Here is a 19,258-nt window from a genome sequence, read left to right as displayed (position 1 = left end):
ACACAGAATTTCTTTTACGAGATTAATTTGTCACAAGCCTTTCACAGCTCACTCAAACCTTCAAGTGTTTGAGTGTCTAATTTCAAACAATCCTTTAAACTCTTAGGCAAAAAAATCCATATTCCTATGACTTCTTATAATATTTTACCAAAAATGCATTTCAGTTTCTTTACACACTTCGCATGTAAAACTGTTTCTTCAGTTGTCTCAATAACATATTACAGTGTTAGCTTTTAGCAATTTTTACTTTTGGTGGAAAACCTGGTTAGTAAGCGATTTTAATTATGTACTAGGTATGGAGCCTAGGACAACAGATAAGATGTGACTTTTTCAAGCATAGCTAGGGGGCATGGCTAACACCACATGTCCCCAGGTCTTATCTAGAATCTAATGCTCTAAAGTAGGTAAATTGAACAATTTTCAAAAGTCAAAGAAGCAATTTATGACCTTAAAGCATTTAGTAAACTTAATATCTGACCTGTAAAATTTAGACCAAATGTGTTTCTTTTATCAATAATCTTTAAAACTCTGTTTATTTTCCAAAGATTACTTAAGTCACATGTACTAAAAGGCATTACACTTCTTACTTTTCTGACAAAATATTTGATTTAAGCTCTTATTTTTAAACTAATTAAAGATATTAAACATATCACACACACACACACAACACATAAATATACATACAGGAGAAGATTCAGTAATTGTAAGACTTTTCATTTGCCAGTTTCTAAGTTTCTCTTTAAGGCGTGCAGTTTCTAGGGCTTAACTTGCAGGCACAGCTGGAAGGCAAAACAGATATACAAAATTAACAATCCCATTTTTATGCCAGATCCTGGATCCCAAAAAGAGGGAATCAGCCCATCTCCATGGGAGTCTTATCTCTCAGTGGTGGGTGGGGACTTTTTTTTTAACCTTCTAGGTTGCCAACAGCATGCTTCTCTGATCTAAACATGCAAAAAGCCACATATTCCCCAATAACTGCCATTAGCCTTCCCCAAAAGTATATTTCCTACCTAGTTATTACACACCATAGTTATCTCATAATACTAAGCAATTTCTGACTCCCCAAAAGTAAAAAACATTGGATAATGCAATGCAAAACAGAATAGAACCTTAGATTTTTAAAGGAATCTATCCATTTCCAATTCCTGGGGTTTCATGAAGAAAACGGGTTTTTCCCAAAACCCAGTCTGTGGTGCCTCCTCTGTTTTTCCCAAGGAGTCTCATGCTGTTAGAGCTTGAATATCCACTTAAAAATAAGCTAACTTTTAACCATAGCACTCTTTTTAAAAAGTCCTTTTAAATCTCTTATTCCTGAACTTTAGCCAGGCCAAATGGCCAATATTCCTGTCTTCTGAGCTTTACCAAAGGAAACCTCCCAGGTGCTCAAAGAAAGGAAAAACTCAAGAAGTGAAGCCGGAAGTTGTTCATCATGGAGGGGAAGAGAATCTACAAATGGCAAAGGTCACACAGATATCAAACTGGAAAAGACTCATTCCCTAATCCCGGAATTGAACCTGGGCCACCATTGTAAAACAGTGAAGCCTCTGATGCTGAGCTACAGCATTGGGCAGTTTCCATTGCCCTTCCCAGAAGGAGCCTAGAGCAGCCAATTTTGAGCTTGCAAAGGCTTTTAACTTCTCAAGATAATTTTTAGTGCTAACCATGACATGAATTCCAAAGTTCCTGTTCTCTGGAAGGTGGAGACCAAGAGAAAGTACTGCCACATAGTTAAAAGGTCAAGCTCCCAAGGAAATAAAACAAGATGAGAGGGAAACGTTACCAGTTTTTTGTTTTTGTTTTTGCTTTTTTTTAGGGACCTGCAGCAAAGTTTTAACTGACCAGTTTGCTGGGCTGGCTTGAACAGCGTGCTTACAGGAGTCCTAAGCCTGTGTTCTATCCTAAGGTACCCTTCTCCATTATAGAACAACACAGAAAGACAAATTTATAGCACAAAGTACAGATTTTCACTACAGCTTAAGACTAGCCTCACAATTCCTTTTTCCGATTAATCAAAACTTGATAGAGTTTTGGCTACTTCTGATCTCCTTAGCCACCTACTTACATACCAGTTCAGATAATATTAGTCTGTTGGTCCAGGTACAGAAGAATAAAAATTCATTTAGGCCTAATTTTGTTAATTACACTCTCAAAGGGCAATTTTATTTCTCTTATATTCTTACTTCATCTCTCATCTTCTCTGTCACCTTCATATGCTACCCATGGTGTTACTTCCCTCCCTTCATTCTCTTCACAGGCCAGACTCTTGGATTTTTAGAGAGCAGATTTGTATTTATAGCCCAAGGCAGGGATACCTATAAGCTTCAGGTCAAGCATTTTTATAGCTACCAACCCCTTGAATAATTTCTGAATACGATTCTATAAAATATTCACAGAGTACAGTCTAAGTCTGACATTTTAAACACAAAATATGTCTTCAATGAATGCTGACTGTAATGATAACATAGTCATTCACTGAGTTTTCTTTTTTTTTTTTTTTTCCATTTCATCACAAAACCAGATGAGATACACAAGGGATGGAAAAAAACAACTGTGTTCTTTCTCTGCGGAGACTGTAGTTGACAGTGATGCAAAAAAACAAACAATTAACCTTTCTGAAAAGCCCGGTTGGTCCTAAACTAATTGCTTCCTCTTCTTTTCAACCTTGGAGCACTCTGGGCCCTGTTGCCTCTAGAGCTTTCAAGATGGAGGGAAGACCTAGAGCAAATCCAAAGAATACGCACTGACCTGAGCAGCTTCTTAAGAGGGGGTTGGCTCTAGGTCTGTAGGAAGCAGTTCAGTTCTGAGTCATTTCAGCAAAGTTCTGGTTTGGTGTATACTGTATAGAACAAACACATGGGGGTTTGTGGAAGTTGAGAAGGATCTAGACAAGATCCTCTCCTTTCAGATCTCCTGAGATTTAGGGGTCAGCCTGACCTTATGGTTACTGGGAAGCCCCAAAGTAGCCTTTAAGTATGTATCTAGTTATTCCTGGAAGCCTTACTAGAGGCAAGCAAACCAAGTGTAACTTGCAGGTAGACTGTAGTTCATAGCTCTGGGGGGAAGCTAAGGGACAGTATCATGGGATGATACCCAATCACAAAAATCAGGTAGATTACCCAAGAAGTCATCATTCTTAAGCAGCTTTAGAGAGAGAATCCAGGTAACAAACCCATGAAAGAATGTGCTCAAGAGTTAGGATGAGAGTCAGGGCCTGGTGAACTTTTTATGTTGACAAAGGGGTAGTTTTAAAACATCTATTTTACAATATATGATATGTACCTAGAATAATTCGCAAACAACCATGTACATCAGGAGATATAAGCACTCATTTTGGGAGTAAAACATTACCCAATGCATTGAAGCCCCTGTGTTCTCCCCTGTAATTGAATACCTGTGTCCCCCCGAGGTAATCATGATCTTGAATTTCCTTATTTGCCTATATTTATACTATGAATGTATGTGTTTCCAAATTTTATATATATGTATATATTTGCAAGTTATACAATTCATGTGTGTGTGTATATATATATATGCTATCATTTTTTCATGAATTCTTGCACAACGTAATTTTTTTGTTTTTAAGAGACAGGGTCTCACTCTTTTGCCCAAGCTATAGTGCAGTGGCGCAATCTCAAAGCTCACTACAGTCCTGGGCTCAAGTGATCCTCCTGCCTTAGCCTTCCAAGTACCTGGGACTACAGGTGTCTGCCACCATGTCCAGCTAATTTTTAAATATTTTGTAGAGACATGGGTCTCACTATGTTGCCCAGGCTGATCTCAAACTCCTGGCCTCAAGAGATCCTCCCACCTTGGCCTTCCAAAATGTTGGGATTACAGACGTGAGCCACCACACCCAGCCTGTAACTTAATCTTTTTATTCAGCTGTGTTTGTGAGATCTATTTAGGTTGATGCATGTAGCAGAGGTTCATATTTGTTTCAACAGCAGGGCTTTCTATGCTGTGGGCCTAGTTTTGGAAAGGAAGGAAGAAAGAAGGAGGGAGCCACTTAAAGGCCCTGACCTGTTATAGGCAGTCCAGATTGTGCACTTAGTGTCCCAAAGTGGTGACCCAATTCACCCATCAGTCAGCTGCAAGAGTGGCGATGTGATGCAGCTGGCGGAGGAAGCTAATTATAATGGAGAAAACTGAATTTGCATAGAGAACCGGGAATCAACTAAATACAAATAACATTTCCTGGTTAAAAAAACACCAAATAAGGATTTAAAAAATGCATGTTTACTGTTTTAAAAAATAGTTTTTTGAGTCAGATACAGCAAAATTTCAAAATTAGGCAGTTTTACAAGTGCTATGGGAAAAATAGCCTAATTAAACTTTTCTCTCCTCTTTTTTTTCTCCACCGTCTTAGTGTTTTCTGCATTCTGTCCCAGCGGATCTGATTCCTGTTCTGAAGAACTGAAGTTCAGCATCGTTAGTTAAATTCAGCTGCTGCCTGACTGTACACCACAGCAAAGGCTTTGGAGACATTTCACAGTTAAAACTATAATGACTTTCTTGGAGTGTAATCCCAGTGGAGGCTGTTCTACATATAGCCTGAAAGAATACTTAACTACCATCAGCAATTCTGCAGAGACCTTGTAAAAAACACACTTTACACCAAACAACTGAGTGATTCTGAGTTGGTTGGGGGAACCTTAGTTGTAGATATCAATTTACCTTCTTGAAGACTCAACCACTGCTACTCAGAGAGCTGCTGCTGAAATACCATGTCTAAGAACTCAGAGTTCATCAATCTGTCATTTTTATTGGATCATGAGAAGGAAATGATCCTGGGCGTCCTAAAGAGAGATGAATATTTGAAAAAAGTGGAGGACAAGAGAATAAGGTAGTATTCTTTTTATTTTTTCAGTCCTCCTTGACTGCTTTCTGTTTGTTTGAAGCAATTTGGATCAGAAATGGGCCAAGTGCAACCACACTGGGGACAGAGGTCAGTTAGGAACTTCATGAGTTCTCAGCAGTAGCCCAAATATCAGAAAACTTTGGTGTTTCACCATTTAGCCAGACATGAAAATGAAATTTAGCTAATAAAATGGTGTTGATGAGAACACTTAATTTGCTAATAAAGTCATAATTTTTAGTTAAAAGGAAGGACTACCCAAGTTTGAGTACCAGCTCTGGCAAGTATTAGTCGTGTGACTTTGAGCAAGCTACTCAACTTCCCTGTGCCTTGGTTTCCTCGTCGGTAAAACAAAGATAATAATAGTACCTACCTCATAGGGTTGTTGTAAAGATTAAGGAAGTTTGTACATATGTAGTGCCTGTCACCTAAGTGTTCAATAAATGTTAGCTATTATTTATTTGTAATGCCTTTGTCAGATCAGTCTTACTGGGGATTTACCTCCAGGACAGCTGGGAGAAGAAAGGGACCTGGAGAGTAAAAATTTCCCATCATACCCCAGAAACCACTGAATTTTTAAAAACAAGTTTCTTGTGAAGAAAGTTGAATAATATGGGCACAGCTGAGTTTCTTTTTTTTTTTTTTTAATTTATTTATTATTATTATACTTTAATTTGTAGGGTACATGTGCATAACGTGCAGGTTTGTTACATATGTATACTTGTGCCTTGTTGGTGTGCTGCACCCATCAACTCATCATTTACATCAGGTATAACTCCCAATGCAATCCCTCCCCCCTCCCCCCTCCCCATGATAGGCCCCGGTGTGTGATGTTCCCCTTCCCGAGTCCAAGTGATCTCATTGTTCAGTTCCCACCTATGAGTGAGAACATGCGGTGTTTGGTTTTCTGTTCTTGTGATAGTTTGCTAAGAATGATGGTTTCCAGCTGCATCCATGTCCCTACAAAGGACACAAACTCATCCTTTTTGATGGCTGCATAGTATTCCATGGTGTATATGGGCCACATTTTCTTAATCCAATCTCTCACTGATGAACATTTGGGTTGATTCCAAGTCTTTGCTATTGTGAATAGTGCCACAATAAACATACGTGTGCATGTGTCTTTATAGCAGCATAATTTATAATCCTTTGGGTATATACCCAGTAATGGGATGGCTGGGTCATATGGTACATCTAGTTCTAGATCCTTGAGGAATCGCCATACTGTTTTCCATAATGGTTGAACTAGTTTACAATCCCACCAACAGTGTAAAAGTGTTCCTATTTCTCCACATCCTCTCCAGCACCTGTTGTTTCCTGACTTTTTAATGATCGCCATTCTAACTGGTGTGAGATGGTATCTCATTGTGGTTTTGATTTGCATTTCTCTGATGGCCAGTGATGATGAGCATTTTTTCATGTGTCTGTTGGCTGTATGAATGTCTTCTTTTGAGAAATGTCTGTTCATATCCTTTGCCCACTTTTTGATGGGGTTGTTTGTTTTTTTCTTGTAAATTTGTTTGAGTTCTTTGTAGGTTCTGGATATTAACCCTTTGTCAGATGAGTAGATTGCAAAAATTTTCTCCCATTCTGTAGGTTGCCTGTTCGCTCTGATGGTAGTTTCTTTTGCTGTGCAGAAGCTCTTTAGTTTAATGAGATCCCATTTGTCAATTTTGGCTTTTGCTGCCGTTGCTTTTGGTGTTTTAGACATGAAGTCTTTGCCCATGCCTATGTCCTGAATGGTACTACCTAGGTTTTCCTCTAGGATTTGTATGGTATTAGGTCTAACATTTAAGTCTCTAATCCATCTTGAATTAATTTTTGTATAAGGAGTAAGGAAAGGATCCAGTTTCAGCTTTCTACTTACGGCTAGCCAATTTTCCCAGCACCATTTATTAAATAGGGAATCCTTTCCCCATTTCTTGTTTCTCTCAGGTTTGTCAAAGATCAGATGGCTGTAGATGTGTGGTATTATTTCTGAGGACTCTGTTCTGTTCCATTGGTCTATATCTCTGTTTTGGTACCAGTACCATGCTGTTTTGGTTACTGTAGCCTTGTAGTATAGTTTGAAGTCAGGTAGCGTGATGCCTCCAGCTTTGTTCTTTTGACTTAGGATTGTCTTGGAGATGCAGGCTCTTTTTTGGTTCCATATGAACTTTAAAGCAGTTTTTTCCAATTCTGTGAAGAAACTCATTGGTAGCTTGATGGGGATGGCATTGAATCTATAAATTACCTTGGGCAGTATGGCCATTTTCACGATATTGATTCTTCCTATCCATGAGCATGGTATGTTCTTCCATTTGTTTGTGTCCTCTTTGATTTCACTGAGCAGTGGTTTGTAGTTCTCCTTGAAGAGGTCCTTTACATCCCTTGTAAGTTGGATTCCTAGGTATTTTATTCTCTTTGAAGCAATTGCGAATGGAAGTTCATTCCTGATTTGGCTCTCTGTTTGTCTGTTACTGGTGTATAAGAATGCTTGTGATTTTTGCACATTAATTTTGTATCCTGAGACTTTGCTGAAGTTGCTTATCAGCTTAAGGAGATTTTGGGCTGAGACAATGGGGTTTTCTAAATATACAATCATGTCATCTGCAAACAGGGACAATTTGACTTCTTCTTTTCCTAACTGAATACCCTTGATTTCTTTCTCTTGCCTGATTGCCCTAGCCAGAACTTCCAACACTATGTTGAATAGGAGTGGTGAGAGAGGGCATCCCTGTCTTGTGCCAGTTTTCAAAGGGAATTTTTCCAGTTTTTGCCCATTCAGTATGATATTGGCTCTGGGTTTGTCATAGATAGCTCTTATTATTTTGAGGTACGTTCCATCAATACCGAATTTATTGAGCGTTTTTAGCATGAAGGGCTGTTGAATTTTGTCAAAAGCCTTTTCTGCATCTATTGAGATAATCATGTGGTTCTTGTCTTTGGTTCTGTTTATATGCTGGATTATGTTTATTGATTTGCGAATGTTGAACCAGCCTTGCATCCCAGGGATGAAGCCCACTTGATCATGGTGGATAAGCTTTTTGATGTGTTGCTGAATCCGGTTTGCCAGTACTTTATTGAGGATTTTTGCATCGATGTTCATCAGGGATATTGGTCTAAAATTCTCTTTTTTTGTTGTGTCTCTGCCAGGCTTTGGTATCAGGATGATGTTGGCCTCATAAAATGAGTTAGGGAGGATTCCCTCTTTTTCTATTGATTGGAATAGTTTCAGAAGGAATGGTACCAACTCCTCCTTGTACCTCTGGTAGAATTCAGCTGTGAATCCATCTGGTCCTGGACTTTTTTTGGTTGGTAGGCTATTAATTATTGCCTCAATTTCAGAGCCTACTATTGGTCTATTCAGGGATTCAACTTCTTCCTGGTTTAGTCTTGGAAGAGTGTAAGTGTCCAGGAAATTATCCATTTCTTCTAGATTTTCCAGTTTATTTGCGTAGAGGTGTTTATAGTATTCTCTGATGGTAGTTTGTATTTCTGTGGGGTCGGTGGTGATATCCCCTTTATCATTTTTAATTGCGTCGATTTGATTCTTCTCTCTTTTCTTCTTTATTAGTCTTGCTAGTGGTCTGTCAATTTTGTTGATCTTTTCAAAAAACCAACTCCTGGATTCATTGATTTTTTGGAGGGTTTTTTGTGTTTCTATCTCCTTCAGTTCTGCTCTGATCTTAGTTATTTCTTGCCTTCTGCTAGCTTTCGAATGTGTTTGCTCTTGCTTCTCTAGTTCTTTTAATTGCGATGTTAGAGTGTCAATTTTAGATCTTTCCTGCTTTCTCTTGTGGGCATTTAGTGCTATAAATTTCCCTCTACACACTGCTTTAAATGTGTCCCAGAGATTCTGGTATGTTGTATCTTTGTTCTCATTGGTTTCAAAGAACATCTTTATTTCTGCCTTCATTTCGTTATGTACCCAGTAGTCATTCAGGAGCAGGTTGTTCAGTTTCCATGTAGTTGAGCGGTTTTGATTGAGTTTCTTAGTCCTGAGTTCTAGTTTGATTGCACTGTGGTCTGAGAGACAGTTTGTTATAATTTCTGTTCTTGTACATTTGCTGAGGAGTGCTTTACTTCCAATTACGTGGTCGATTTTGGAGTAAGTACGATGTGGTGCTGAGAAGAATGTATATTCTGTTGATTTGGGGTGGAGAGTTCTATAGATGTCTATTAGGTCTGCTTGCTGCAGAGATGAGTTCAATTCCTGGATATCCTTGTTAACTTTCTGTCTCGTTGATCTGTCTAATGTTGACAGTGGAGTGTTGAAGTCTCCCATTATTATTGTATGGGAGTCTAAGTCTCTTTGTAAGTCTCTAAGGACTTGCTTGATGAATCTGGGTGCTCCTGTATTGGGTGCATATATATTTAGGATAGTTAGCTCTTCCTGTTGAATTGATCCCTTTACCATTATGTAATGGCCTTCTTTGTCTCTTTTGATCTTTGATGGTTTAAAGTCTGTTTTATCAGAGACTAGTATTGCAACCCCCGCTTTTTTTTGTTCTCCATTTGCTTGGTAAATCTTCCTCCATCCCTTTATTTTGAGCCTATGTATGTCTCTGCGTGTGAGATGGGTCTCCTGAATACAGCAGACTGATGGGTCTTGACTCTTTATCCAGTTTGCCAGTCTGTGTCTTTTAATTGGAGCATTTAGTCCATTTACATTTAAGGTTAAGATTGTTATGTGTGAACTTGATCCTGCCATTATGATATTAACTGGTTATTTTGCTCGTTAGTTGATGCAGTTTCTTCCTTGCCTCGATGGTCTTTACATTTTGGCATGTTTTTGCAAAGGCTGGTACCGGTTGTTCCTTTCCATGTTTAGTGCTTCCTTCAGGGTCTCTTGTAAGGCAGGCCTAGTGGTGACAAAATCTCTAAGCATTTGCTTATCTGTAAAGGATTTTATTTCTCCTTCACTTATGAAACTTAGTTTGGCTGGATATGAAATTCTGGGTTGAAAATTCTTTTCTTTAAGAATGTTGAATATTGGCCCCCACTCTCTTCTGGCTTGGAGAGTTTCTGCCGAGAGATCTGCTGTTAGTCTGATGGGCTTCCCTTTGTGGGTAACCCGACCTTTCTCTCTGGCTGCCCTTAAGATTTTTTCCTTCATTTCAACTTTGGTGAATCTGGCAATTATGTGTCTTGGAGTTGCTCTTCTCGAGGAGTATCTTTGTGGCATTCTCTGTATTTCCTGGATTTGAATGTTGGCCTGCCCTACTAGGTTGGGGAAGTTCTCCTGGATGATATCCTGAAGAGTGTTTTCCAACTTGGTTCCATTTTCCCCCTCACTTTCAGGCACCCCAATCAGACGTAGATTTGGTCTTTTTACATAATCCCATACTTCTTGCAGGCTTTGTTCATTTCTTTTTCTTCTTTTTTCTTTTGGTTTCTCTTCTTGCTTCATTTCATTCATTTGATCCTCAATCGCTGATACTCTTTCTTCCAGTTGATCGAGTCGGTTACTGAAGCTTGTGCATTTGTCACGTATTTCTCGTGTCATGGTTTTCATCTCTTTCATTTCGTTTAGGACCTTCTCTGCATTAATTACTCTAGCCATCAATTCTTCCACTTTTTTTTCAAGATTTTTAGTTTCTTTGTGCTGGGTACGTAATTCCTCCTTTAGCTCTGAGAAATTTGATGGACTGAAGCCTTCTTCTCTCATCTCGTCAAAGTCATTCTCCGTCCAGCTTTGATCCATTGCTGGCGATGAGCTGCGCTCCTTTGCTGGGGGAGATGCGCTCTTATTTTTTGAATTTCCAGCTTTTCTGCCCTGCTTTTTCCCCATCTTTGTGGTTTTATCTGCCTCTGGTCTTTGATGATGGTGATGTACTGATGGGGTTTTGGTGTAGGTGTCCTTCCTGTTTGATAGTTTTCCTTCTAACAGTCAGGACCCTCAGCTGTAGGTCTGTTGGAGATTGCTTGAGGTCCACTCCAGACCCTGTTTGCCTGGGTATCAGCAGCAGAGGCTGCAGAAGATAGAATATTTCTGAACAGCGAGTGTACCTGTCTGATTCGTGCTTTGAAAGCTTCCTCTCAGGGGTGTACTTCACCCTGTGAGGTGTGGGGTGTCAGACTGCCCCTAGTGGGGGATGTCTCCCAGTTAGGCTGCTCAGGGGTCAGGGACCCACTTGAGCAGGGAGTCTGTCCCTTCTCAGATCTCTGTCTCCGTGTTGGGAGATCCACTGCTCTCTTCAAAGCTGTCAGACAGAGTTGTTTGCATCTGCAGAGTTTTCTGCTGCGTTTGTATTGTTTACTGTGCCCTGTCCCCAGAGGTGGAGTCTACAGAGACAGGCAGTTTTCCTTGAGCTGCTGTGAGCTCCACTCAGTTCGAGCTTCCCAGCGGCTTTGTTTACCTACTTAAGCCTCAGCAATGGCGGGCGCCCCTCCCCCAGCCTCGCTGCTGCCTTGCCGGTAGATCACAGACTGCTGTGCTAGCAATGAGGGAGGCTCCGTGGGTGTGGGACCCTCCCGGCCAGGTGTGGGATATGATCTCTTGGTGTGCCTGTTTGCTTAAAGCACAGTATTGGGGTGGGAGTTACCCCATTTTCCAGGTGTTGTGTGTCTCAGTTCCCCTGGCTAGGAAAAGGGATTCCCTTCCCCCTTGTGCTTCCCAGGTGAGGCAATGCCTCGCCCTTCTTCAGCTCTCGCTGGTCGGGCTGCAGCAGCTGACCAGCACCGATCGTCCGGCACTCCCCAGTGAGATGAACCCGGTACCTCAGTTGAAAATGCAGAAATCACCGGTCTTCTGTGTCGCTCACGCTGGGAGTTGGAGACTGGAGCTGTTCCTATTCGGCCATCTTGCTCCGCCCCCCCAGCTGAGTTTCATATCTACTGTAGGCAGAGCTCATATTTAGCTGGTTTCCTGGGTATGACTTCACCTACTATTTCAGCCAGCATCAATTCTGATTGGTTGCGTCGCCTGCTCTAATTGGTCACATCATTGTTCCGATCATGCGCAAGATCCACTGTGATTGGCTGCTGCCTGTACTGTCTTTGTTTTAAAATATATTTGGTCATTACACGTCACCCCAGAAAAAAAGGAGCAGAAATAGAGTTCCCTCCTCAGTCACTGCCAACTATACAATGTGTAGGTTTTTTGTCTTGTATGGCTCCCCAAGTTCCAATCAGAAGCTTATGTTTATTTTACCTGAGGAGAAAACTTGTCATATGATTATCTTCACATGTTGAAAAAATCTTTAATGTGCCTAAAGCCACTAGGATCTTAAGAAATGGAAATACATCTAAATATTCTTGATTTATGTTTATTTCACAGGTAAGAGCCCAGAAGCTTCATTTCCATTTTTCCAAGATATTCAACTAATCTTGAAGAAACAAAAGTTTTGATGAAAATTATTGCACTTTTTCTATGCATACAATTCAGGTGGCAACAAAATGTAGTTAATGATTTTAAAGAAATCATGAATAGTATTTCTGACATTAGTAGTCATGAAAAGTAACTAATTTGTGCAATGCACTGCCAAAAAGAATTATGTTGTTTATAGGGGTGACATATTAACTAGGAATTGATGACATTCTAAGGGGAATTAAAAATCATTTCTGGCTGGGAGTGGTGGCTCACACCTGTAATCCCAGCACTTTGGGAGGCCAAGGTGGGCAGATCATGAGGTCGGGAGATCGAGACCATCCTAGCCAACATGCTGAAACCCCATCTCTACTAAAAATACAAAAATTAGCAGGGCGTGGTGGCACACACCTGTAGTCCCAGCTACTCGGGAGGCTGAGGCAGGAGAATCACTTGAACCCAGGAGGTGGAGATTGCAGTGAGCCAAGATCTCGCCACTGCACTCCAGCCTGGTGACAGAGTGAGACTCTGTCTCCAAAAAAATATTATTTCTATAGGAATAAACAATTTAATAACCAGATGCCCAGAAACATCGAAGTTCAATTTAATAACCAGATGCACAGAAAAAATAAAGTACAATGAATAGGACTTTGTTCAGAATATTTGTTTCTGTCATTATCAATAAGTTGTATTAATAATTTTTGGCCAGGCATGGTGGCTTACATCTGTAATCTCAGCGCTTTGTGAGGCTGAGGAGGGTGGACCACCTGAGGTCAGGAGTTTGAGACCAGCCTGGCCAACATGGTGAAACCCCGTCTCTACTAAAAATACAAAAAATAGCCGGGTGCAGTGGTGTGCACCTGTAATCCCAGCTACTCAGGAGGCTGAGGCAGGAGAATCGCTTGAACCCGGGAGGTGGAGGTTGCAGTAAGCCAAGATCGTGCCATTGCACTCCAGCCCGGGTGACAGAGCCAGACTCCATCTCAAAAAATAATAATAATAACTATTATTATTATTATACCCTATCTTCCTTTTTCTCATTCCATTTTTCTTCCCTAGTCTTCTTTCCTTATTCCCTACAAGTAAATTCAGTTAAATTGTGTAATATACAACAGAGTATCAAGAATAAAGTCATTGATTTCCTGGCTCTTCAAACTTTTTTGAGAATAGCATAAGAAAGGCTGTTTATAAATCCAAGAGATACTTTTACAGAAAACATTTTCTGAAGCTGTGTCTTATCTCCTCGTTCGATCTGCATTAACTGCATCAGATGTGTTATCTCATTTTGTTTTGAGTTCCTGTAATATGACTCAGGCTCCACCACTCTTAACAGCTTGGTGTATTGAAAAGTCATTCCAAAGTGGGTGGCACGATGTTGAGGGCGTATGCTATTGAATCACACAGCCACAGTTCAAATCTTACTTTCGGCATGAAATATTTGTGTCATTTTAGGCAAGATGCTTCCATGGATAAATCTAGTTTCCCCATTTGACAATAGAAATAATATTAATGACCTCATAAGATTGTTCTAAGGATTAAATAAGCTAACATTATAAACAGTTTAGAGCAATGCCAGCATACAGTAAGCACTCAAAAACTGTTGGTTATAATCATTAGCCCTATAGTTGGTTTGTGGTGCCCTTGATTTGCTAGTTGCAGTGGACACTATCAGTGCTCTACTCAGATCCCCTGGAGTCCCTCTCACCTCCTAGTTTTCATGCGCTTTACTTCTAAGGACTTGAAGTCCAAAATTACCTTCAGGTGACTGGAGTTTCCCATAGGATTAAAGAGACACAAGTGCCAGGTAAACTTGAGTGTAAACTGGGTAGCCCAAAGCCAATGGTTGACAGGTACAGAAATCCTTTGCCTCAAGGCAGAACAGACTCTGCGATGCAACTTGAGCTTCCTGTGGGATGATGCTGAGGCTGGACTTCACCTAAAAATCACATCCTTGCCTAGCCCCTCTCCCTACCTTCTCCTGCCTCCCTTACTCCCTTACAGATTTCTCCTGAGAGCACTCCATAAGCCGCTTGCACACAAATCTACATAGCAGAATTCGCTTCTGGAAAACCTAGTCTGAGACACTATGAAGTTTGTATTACCAAAGCTATTGCTATTTAATAAAGTTCGTCTCAGGGAAATATAATAAGGCTGCAAGGTGAGCATTAAAGTAAAGGATTTTGGTTCATTTGATTTACAAGCTATGATCTTCCCAACAATTTTTATCACAGTCATTGTGATTTACATACTGGTAAAGAAAAAAGTCCAAGCTAAAGAAAGAAACCCAAGATTAAGCATCTTGGTCAGATAGTATAACTTTCTGTTGGCTTTTCTCCTTTTACCTCCTCTGAATAGCCCTCCTTTTATTATGAATTTAAGTACAACCTAAATCAGTTCAGGGTACCTTAACTCTAGCCCAGTAGGTCTGCATGGCAATTAAATTCTGCAAGCATTTTTTAATAGATAGATGATAGATAGAGATAGATAGATAGATAGATAGATAGATAGATAGATAGATAGATAGATAGTTAAAATTATTTATTATAAGGAACTGGCTCATATGAGTATGGAGGCTGAGAAGTTCAGACCTAGGAGAGCTGATGGTATAATTTGAGTCTGAGTCCAAAGGCCTGAGAACTGGGAGAGGTGATGCAATAAGTTCCAATCCATGTCTGGCAGTCAGTAGCAAGGGAAAACTGATGTCCCAACCTGAAGACAGAGAGAGAAAATTCATTCTTACTCAGCTCAGCTTTTTACTCTATTCAGACCTTCAGCAGATTAGACGAGGCCCATCCGTATTGGGGAGGGCAACCTGCTTTACTCAGTCTACTGATTCAAATATTAATCTCATACAGAAACACCCTCACAGAAACATCCAGAAATAATGTTTAACAAAATATCTGGGCTCCTAGTCATCCAGTTAAGTTGACACAAATACTTAACTGTCTCAGGAATTTATATCAAGCTGGCTATAGCCCCCGTTCCCACACTTTTGTGAATTGTATAGCTCATTCCGGCTCTGTATCCCTGCTTCTGTTGAACTCTCCTCTCTCCTTGAATCTCACCTCTTATGGCCATTCCTTACTCTTTTCTTTGCCAGGCCAGAGAACTTAGTCCTTTTTCCTTGACATCCTCCAAAACCATCAACACAAGAAATTTAGGTGGGTAACAGATTTTATTACAACAGTAAGCTTTGGTGCTAGCTATTACAATAGTTTTCATCATGCTATAGAGATACAAATTGATATTTTTGGGGGGAGTCTAAAGGAAGAAGTAATTAATTATGAGTAAGATAGAAATTGAAGCAATGGTTTCACAGAAAAGGTGAACATTTGTGCTTGCCTTTGAAATGTGAAAAGGACTTTTCACATTGGCAAATATAGGTCAACTATGTTTTGGCTGTGTACCATGAGCCCCAAAGCCACCTTCAGACTGTACTAATCAGTTTCAGAAGGAAATGGAAACCAAATATTTTTTTAGACTGAAAAAGATTACAAAGAATAAACTTATCTGAAAAGTTAATAAAGTGGAGTTTGGGAGGCAGTGGATTTATTGTTTGTTTGCCTGTTTATTTGTTTGAATAGGTAGGTTGTCCTTTGAGATAAAAAAGTAGAAGAGGGGCCGGGCGCGGTGGCTCAAGCCTGTAATCCCAGCACTTTGGGAGGCCGAGACGGGTGGATCACAAGGTCAGGAGATCGAGACCAGCCTGGCTAATACGGTGAAACCCCGTCTCTACTAAAAAAAAATACAAAAAACTAGCCGGGTGAGGTGGCGGGCGCCTGTAGTCCCAGCTACTCGGGAGGCTGAGGCAGGAGAATGGCGTAGACCCGGGAGGCGGAGCTTGCAGTGAGCTGAGATGCAGCCACTGCACTCCAGCCTGGGCGACAGAGCGAGACTCCGTCTCAAGAAAAAAAAAAAAAAAAAAAAAAAAAAAAAAAAAGGGCCGGGCGCGGTGGCTCAAGCCTGTAATCCCAGCACTTTGGGAGGCCGAGGCGGGCGGATCACAAGGTCAGGAGATCGAGACCACAGTGAAACCCCGTCTCTACTAAAAATACAAAAAATTAGCCGGGCGCGGTGGCGGGCGCCTGTAGTCCCAGCTACTCAGGAGGCTGAGGCAGGAGAATTGCGGGAACCCGGGAGGCGGAGCTTGCAGTGAGCCGAGATCGCGCCACTGCACTCCAGCCTGGGCAACAGCGTGAGACTCCGTCTCAAAAAAAAAAAAAAAAAAAAAAGTAGAAGAGGGAAAAAGTGTAAAAACTGTACTGAATCAATATTTTAGGCCTGACACCCAAATGTGTTTCATAGTCCACATACTCACTAAAGTGTGACATTGATTAAGGTGGGACTGGTCTTTGGGGACTCATAGAGGTGCTCCATACCCAGAAGGCACATGGCAAGCCTGATAATTACCTCCAGGCATAAATCATCAGCTGGGGAATAGGCATCTGCCGACTACCATTGCATTTTAAGTTCATTCAAGAGGCTCAAATATATTTATATACATTCTTCTCCTTCAGACTAAGCAGGAAGGAGTGGTAGGAGATAGCTACACACAGGTTTTCACTGTTAGAGGGTAAGAGTATTTTTAACGTTCTCTATGGAGAACAAGTCACTCAAATTTATTGACAGCTTTACTGCAATGAAGAAAAAGCAGAAATGTTGCAAATAAAAGTGAGTTATCAACAATTATTGCAAATGGATAAAAATACTGACAGGTTGGAAGCACAAAATGGAAATCGTTGTTGATTATTTTGATTTTGTACCTTAGATTGCTTTTCACTTACTTCGAAAGAACTCAGACTAACATGTACATGGGTCATAATATCTACTCCAAAAAAATCTCATTAACAAATTCTTACTCTACTTGTTCTCCCACATCTAAAAACAAATACTGTTAAATATCTACTTTGTGGTATTGACCTGTATTTAAAATCTTCAACTTATTAATGAATATTCATTTCAGCAGCATATTGTGAGCTTTATTCTCACTAAGGGTACATCATTTCCATTTGACCACCATGCATGAAACCATATCTGCACATATTTTCTTTGGCACCTAATCTTGGGCTTGCCTCAGGGGTAAACTCTATTGGTTGCCCTACAGCATACATTTCTCCTTTCTTCCTTTCTATCCAAATCTAAGTTTTATTCAGCTCTAGCAGTGAATTTTTTTAAAATTTTTTTCTTAATTTTTTTTTTTATTATTTTTTAAGAAATGTTTTAGGCCAGGCGTGGTGGCTCATGCCTGTAATCCCAGCACTTTGGGAGACCGAGGAGGGCAGATCACAAGGTCAGGAGATCGAGACCATCCTGGCTAACACGGTAAAACCCCGTCTCTACTAAAAATACAAAAAATTAGCCTGGCGTGGTGGCATGAGCCTGTAGGGCCTACTGGGAGGCTGAAGCAGGAGAATCGCTTGAACCTGGGAGGTGGATGTTGTAGTGAGCCGAGATCGTGCCACTGCACTTCAACCTGGGCGACAGAGCAAGACTCTGTCTCAAAAAAAAAAAAAAAAAAAAGTTTTAAATATTTGTGGGTACATAGTAGGTGTATATATTTATGGGGTACATGAGATGTTTTGATACAGGCATGCAGTGTGAAACAAGCACATCATGGAAAATGGGATATCCATCTCCTCAAGTGTCTAGCCCATGAGTTACAAATAATCCAAATAAATTCTTTACTTTGAAATATATTAAGTTATTATTAACTATAGTCACCATACTGTACTATCAAATAGTAGGTCTTATTCGTACTTTCTATTTTTTTAACCCATTAACGATCCCCCAACCTTCCCCTCACCCCAGCCCCACACTACCCTTTCCAGCCTCTGATAACCATCCTTCTACTATCTATGTCCAGGAGTTCAATTGATTTGATTTTTAAATCCCACAAATAAGTGAGAACATGCGAAGTTTGTCTTTCTGTACTGGGCTTATTTCACTTAATATAGTGATCTCCAGTTCCATCCATGTTGTTGCAAATGGCTGGATTACCTTCATTTTTATGGCTGAATAGTACTCCACTGTGTATATGTACCACGCTTTCTTTATCCATTCATCTGTCGATGGTTGCTTCCAAATCTTGGCTATTGTGAACAGTGCTGCAACAAGCATAGGAATACAGATATCTCTTCAATATACTGGCTTCCTTTCTTTTGGGTATATACCTAGGAGTGGGATTGATGGATCATATGGTAGATCAATTTGTAGGTTCTTGAGGAACCTCCAAACTGTTCTCTATAGTGGGTTGTACTAATTTACATTTTCACCAACAGTGTATGAGAGTTCCTTTTCCTCCGCATCCTCGCCAGCATTTTTTATTGCCTGTCTTGGAGAAAAGCCTTTTTAACTCGGGTGAAATGATATCTCCTTGTAGTTTTTTCATGCATTTATCTGATGATCAATGTTGTTAAGCACCTTTTCATATGTCTGTTTACCATTTGTATGTCTTCTTTTGAGAAATGTCTATTTAATTATTTTGCCCTTTTTTGGATCAGATTATTAGATTTTTTTTTCCTGTAGAGTTGTTCAAGCTCCTTGTATCTTCTGGTTAGTAATCTCTTGCCTGAAGGGTAGTTTGTAGATATTTTCTCTTATTCTTTGGGTTATCACTTCACTTTGTGGACTGTATCCTTTGCCGTGCAGAAGCTTTTTAATTTGATATGATACTACTTGTTCATGTTTGTGTTGGTTGCCTGTACTTGTGGGGCATTTCTCAAGAAATATTTGCCCAGACCAATGTCCTAGAAATTTTCTGCAATGTTTTCTTGTAGTGGTTTCATAGTTTGAGGTCTTAGATTTAAGCATTTAATCCACTCTGATTTGATTTTTTATATGGTGCGAGATAGGGGTCTAGTTTCGTTCTTCTGCATATGGATATCCAGTTTTCCCAGCACCATTTATTGAAGAGACTGACTTTTCCCCAGTGTATGTTCTTGGCACCTTTGTCAAAAATCAGTTCACTGTGGGTGTGTGGATAGCAGTGAATTTTTAAATAATTAACCATACCACTACTGGTATTCTTCTGGAAAATATCATTGATCTGGAGGTGGACATGAGACCAAACATGACCCACTCAGACATGTGGTCCAGATTTTATCAAAGGT

At 40.2% G+C, this 19,258-nt stretch overlaps 1 protein-coding gene across 8 annotated transcripts in view; it reads left to right on the top strand.

Annotated features, from left to right (window-relative positions):
* The window catches only part of LOC105463245 (synaptotagmin like 5), a 243,625-nt gene that overhangs the window by 131,299 nt on the left and 93,068 nt on the right, over positions 1-19,258 (top strand). For 7 of the 8 annotated variants that reach the window (XM_071089131.1, XM_071089130.1, XM_071089128.1 and 4 more), the window contains exon 2: positions 4,370-4,846. In XM_071089131.1, the coding sequence (XP_070945232.1) occupies positions 4,728-4,846 (119 nt within the window). In that variant the 5' untranslated portion in view covers positions 4,370-4,727. Of the gene's footprint in view, positions 1-1,766; positions 1,907-4,369; positions 4,847-19,258 lie in introns of those variants that run through there. The other variant, XM_011710252.3, reaches the window with a different exon arrangement.

Source organism: Macaca nemestrina, chromosome X, assembly GCF_043159975.1.
Source record: "Macaca nemestrina isolate mMacNem1 chromosome X, mMacNem.hap1, whole genome shotgun sequence".
NCBI classification, from domain to species: domain Eukaryota; kingdom Metazoa; phylum Chordata; class Mammalia; order Primates; family Cercopithecidae; genus Macaca; species Macaca nemestrina.
Note: the sequence above shows the minus strand (reverse complement) of the source record. Positions and strands in the feature narration are given on the sequence as shown.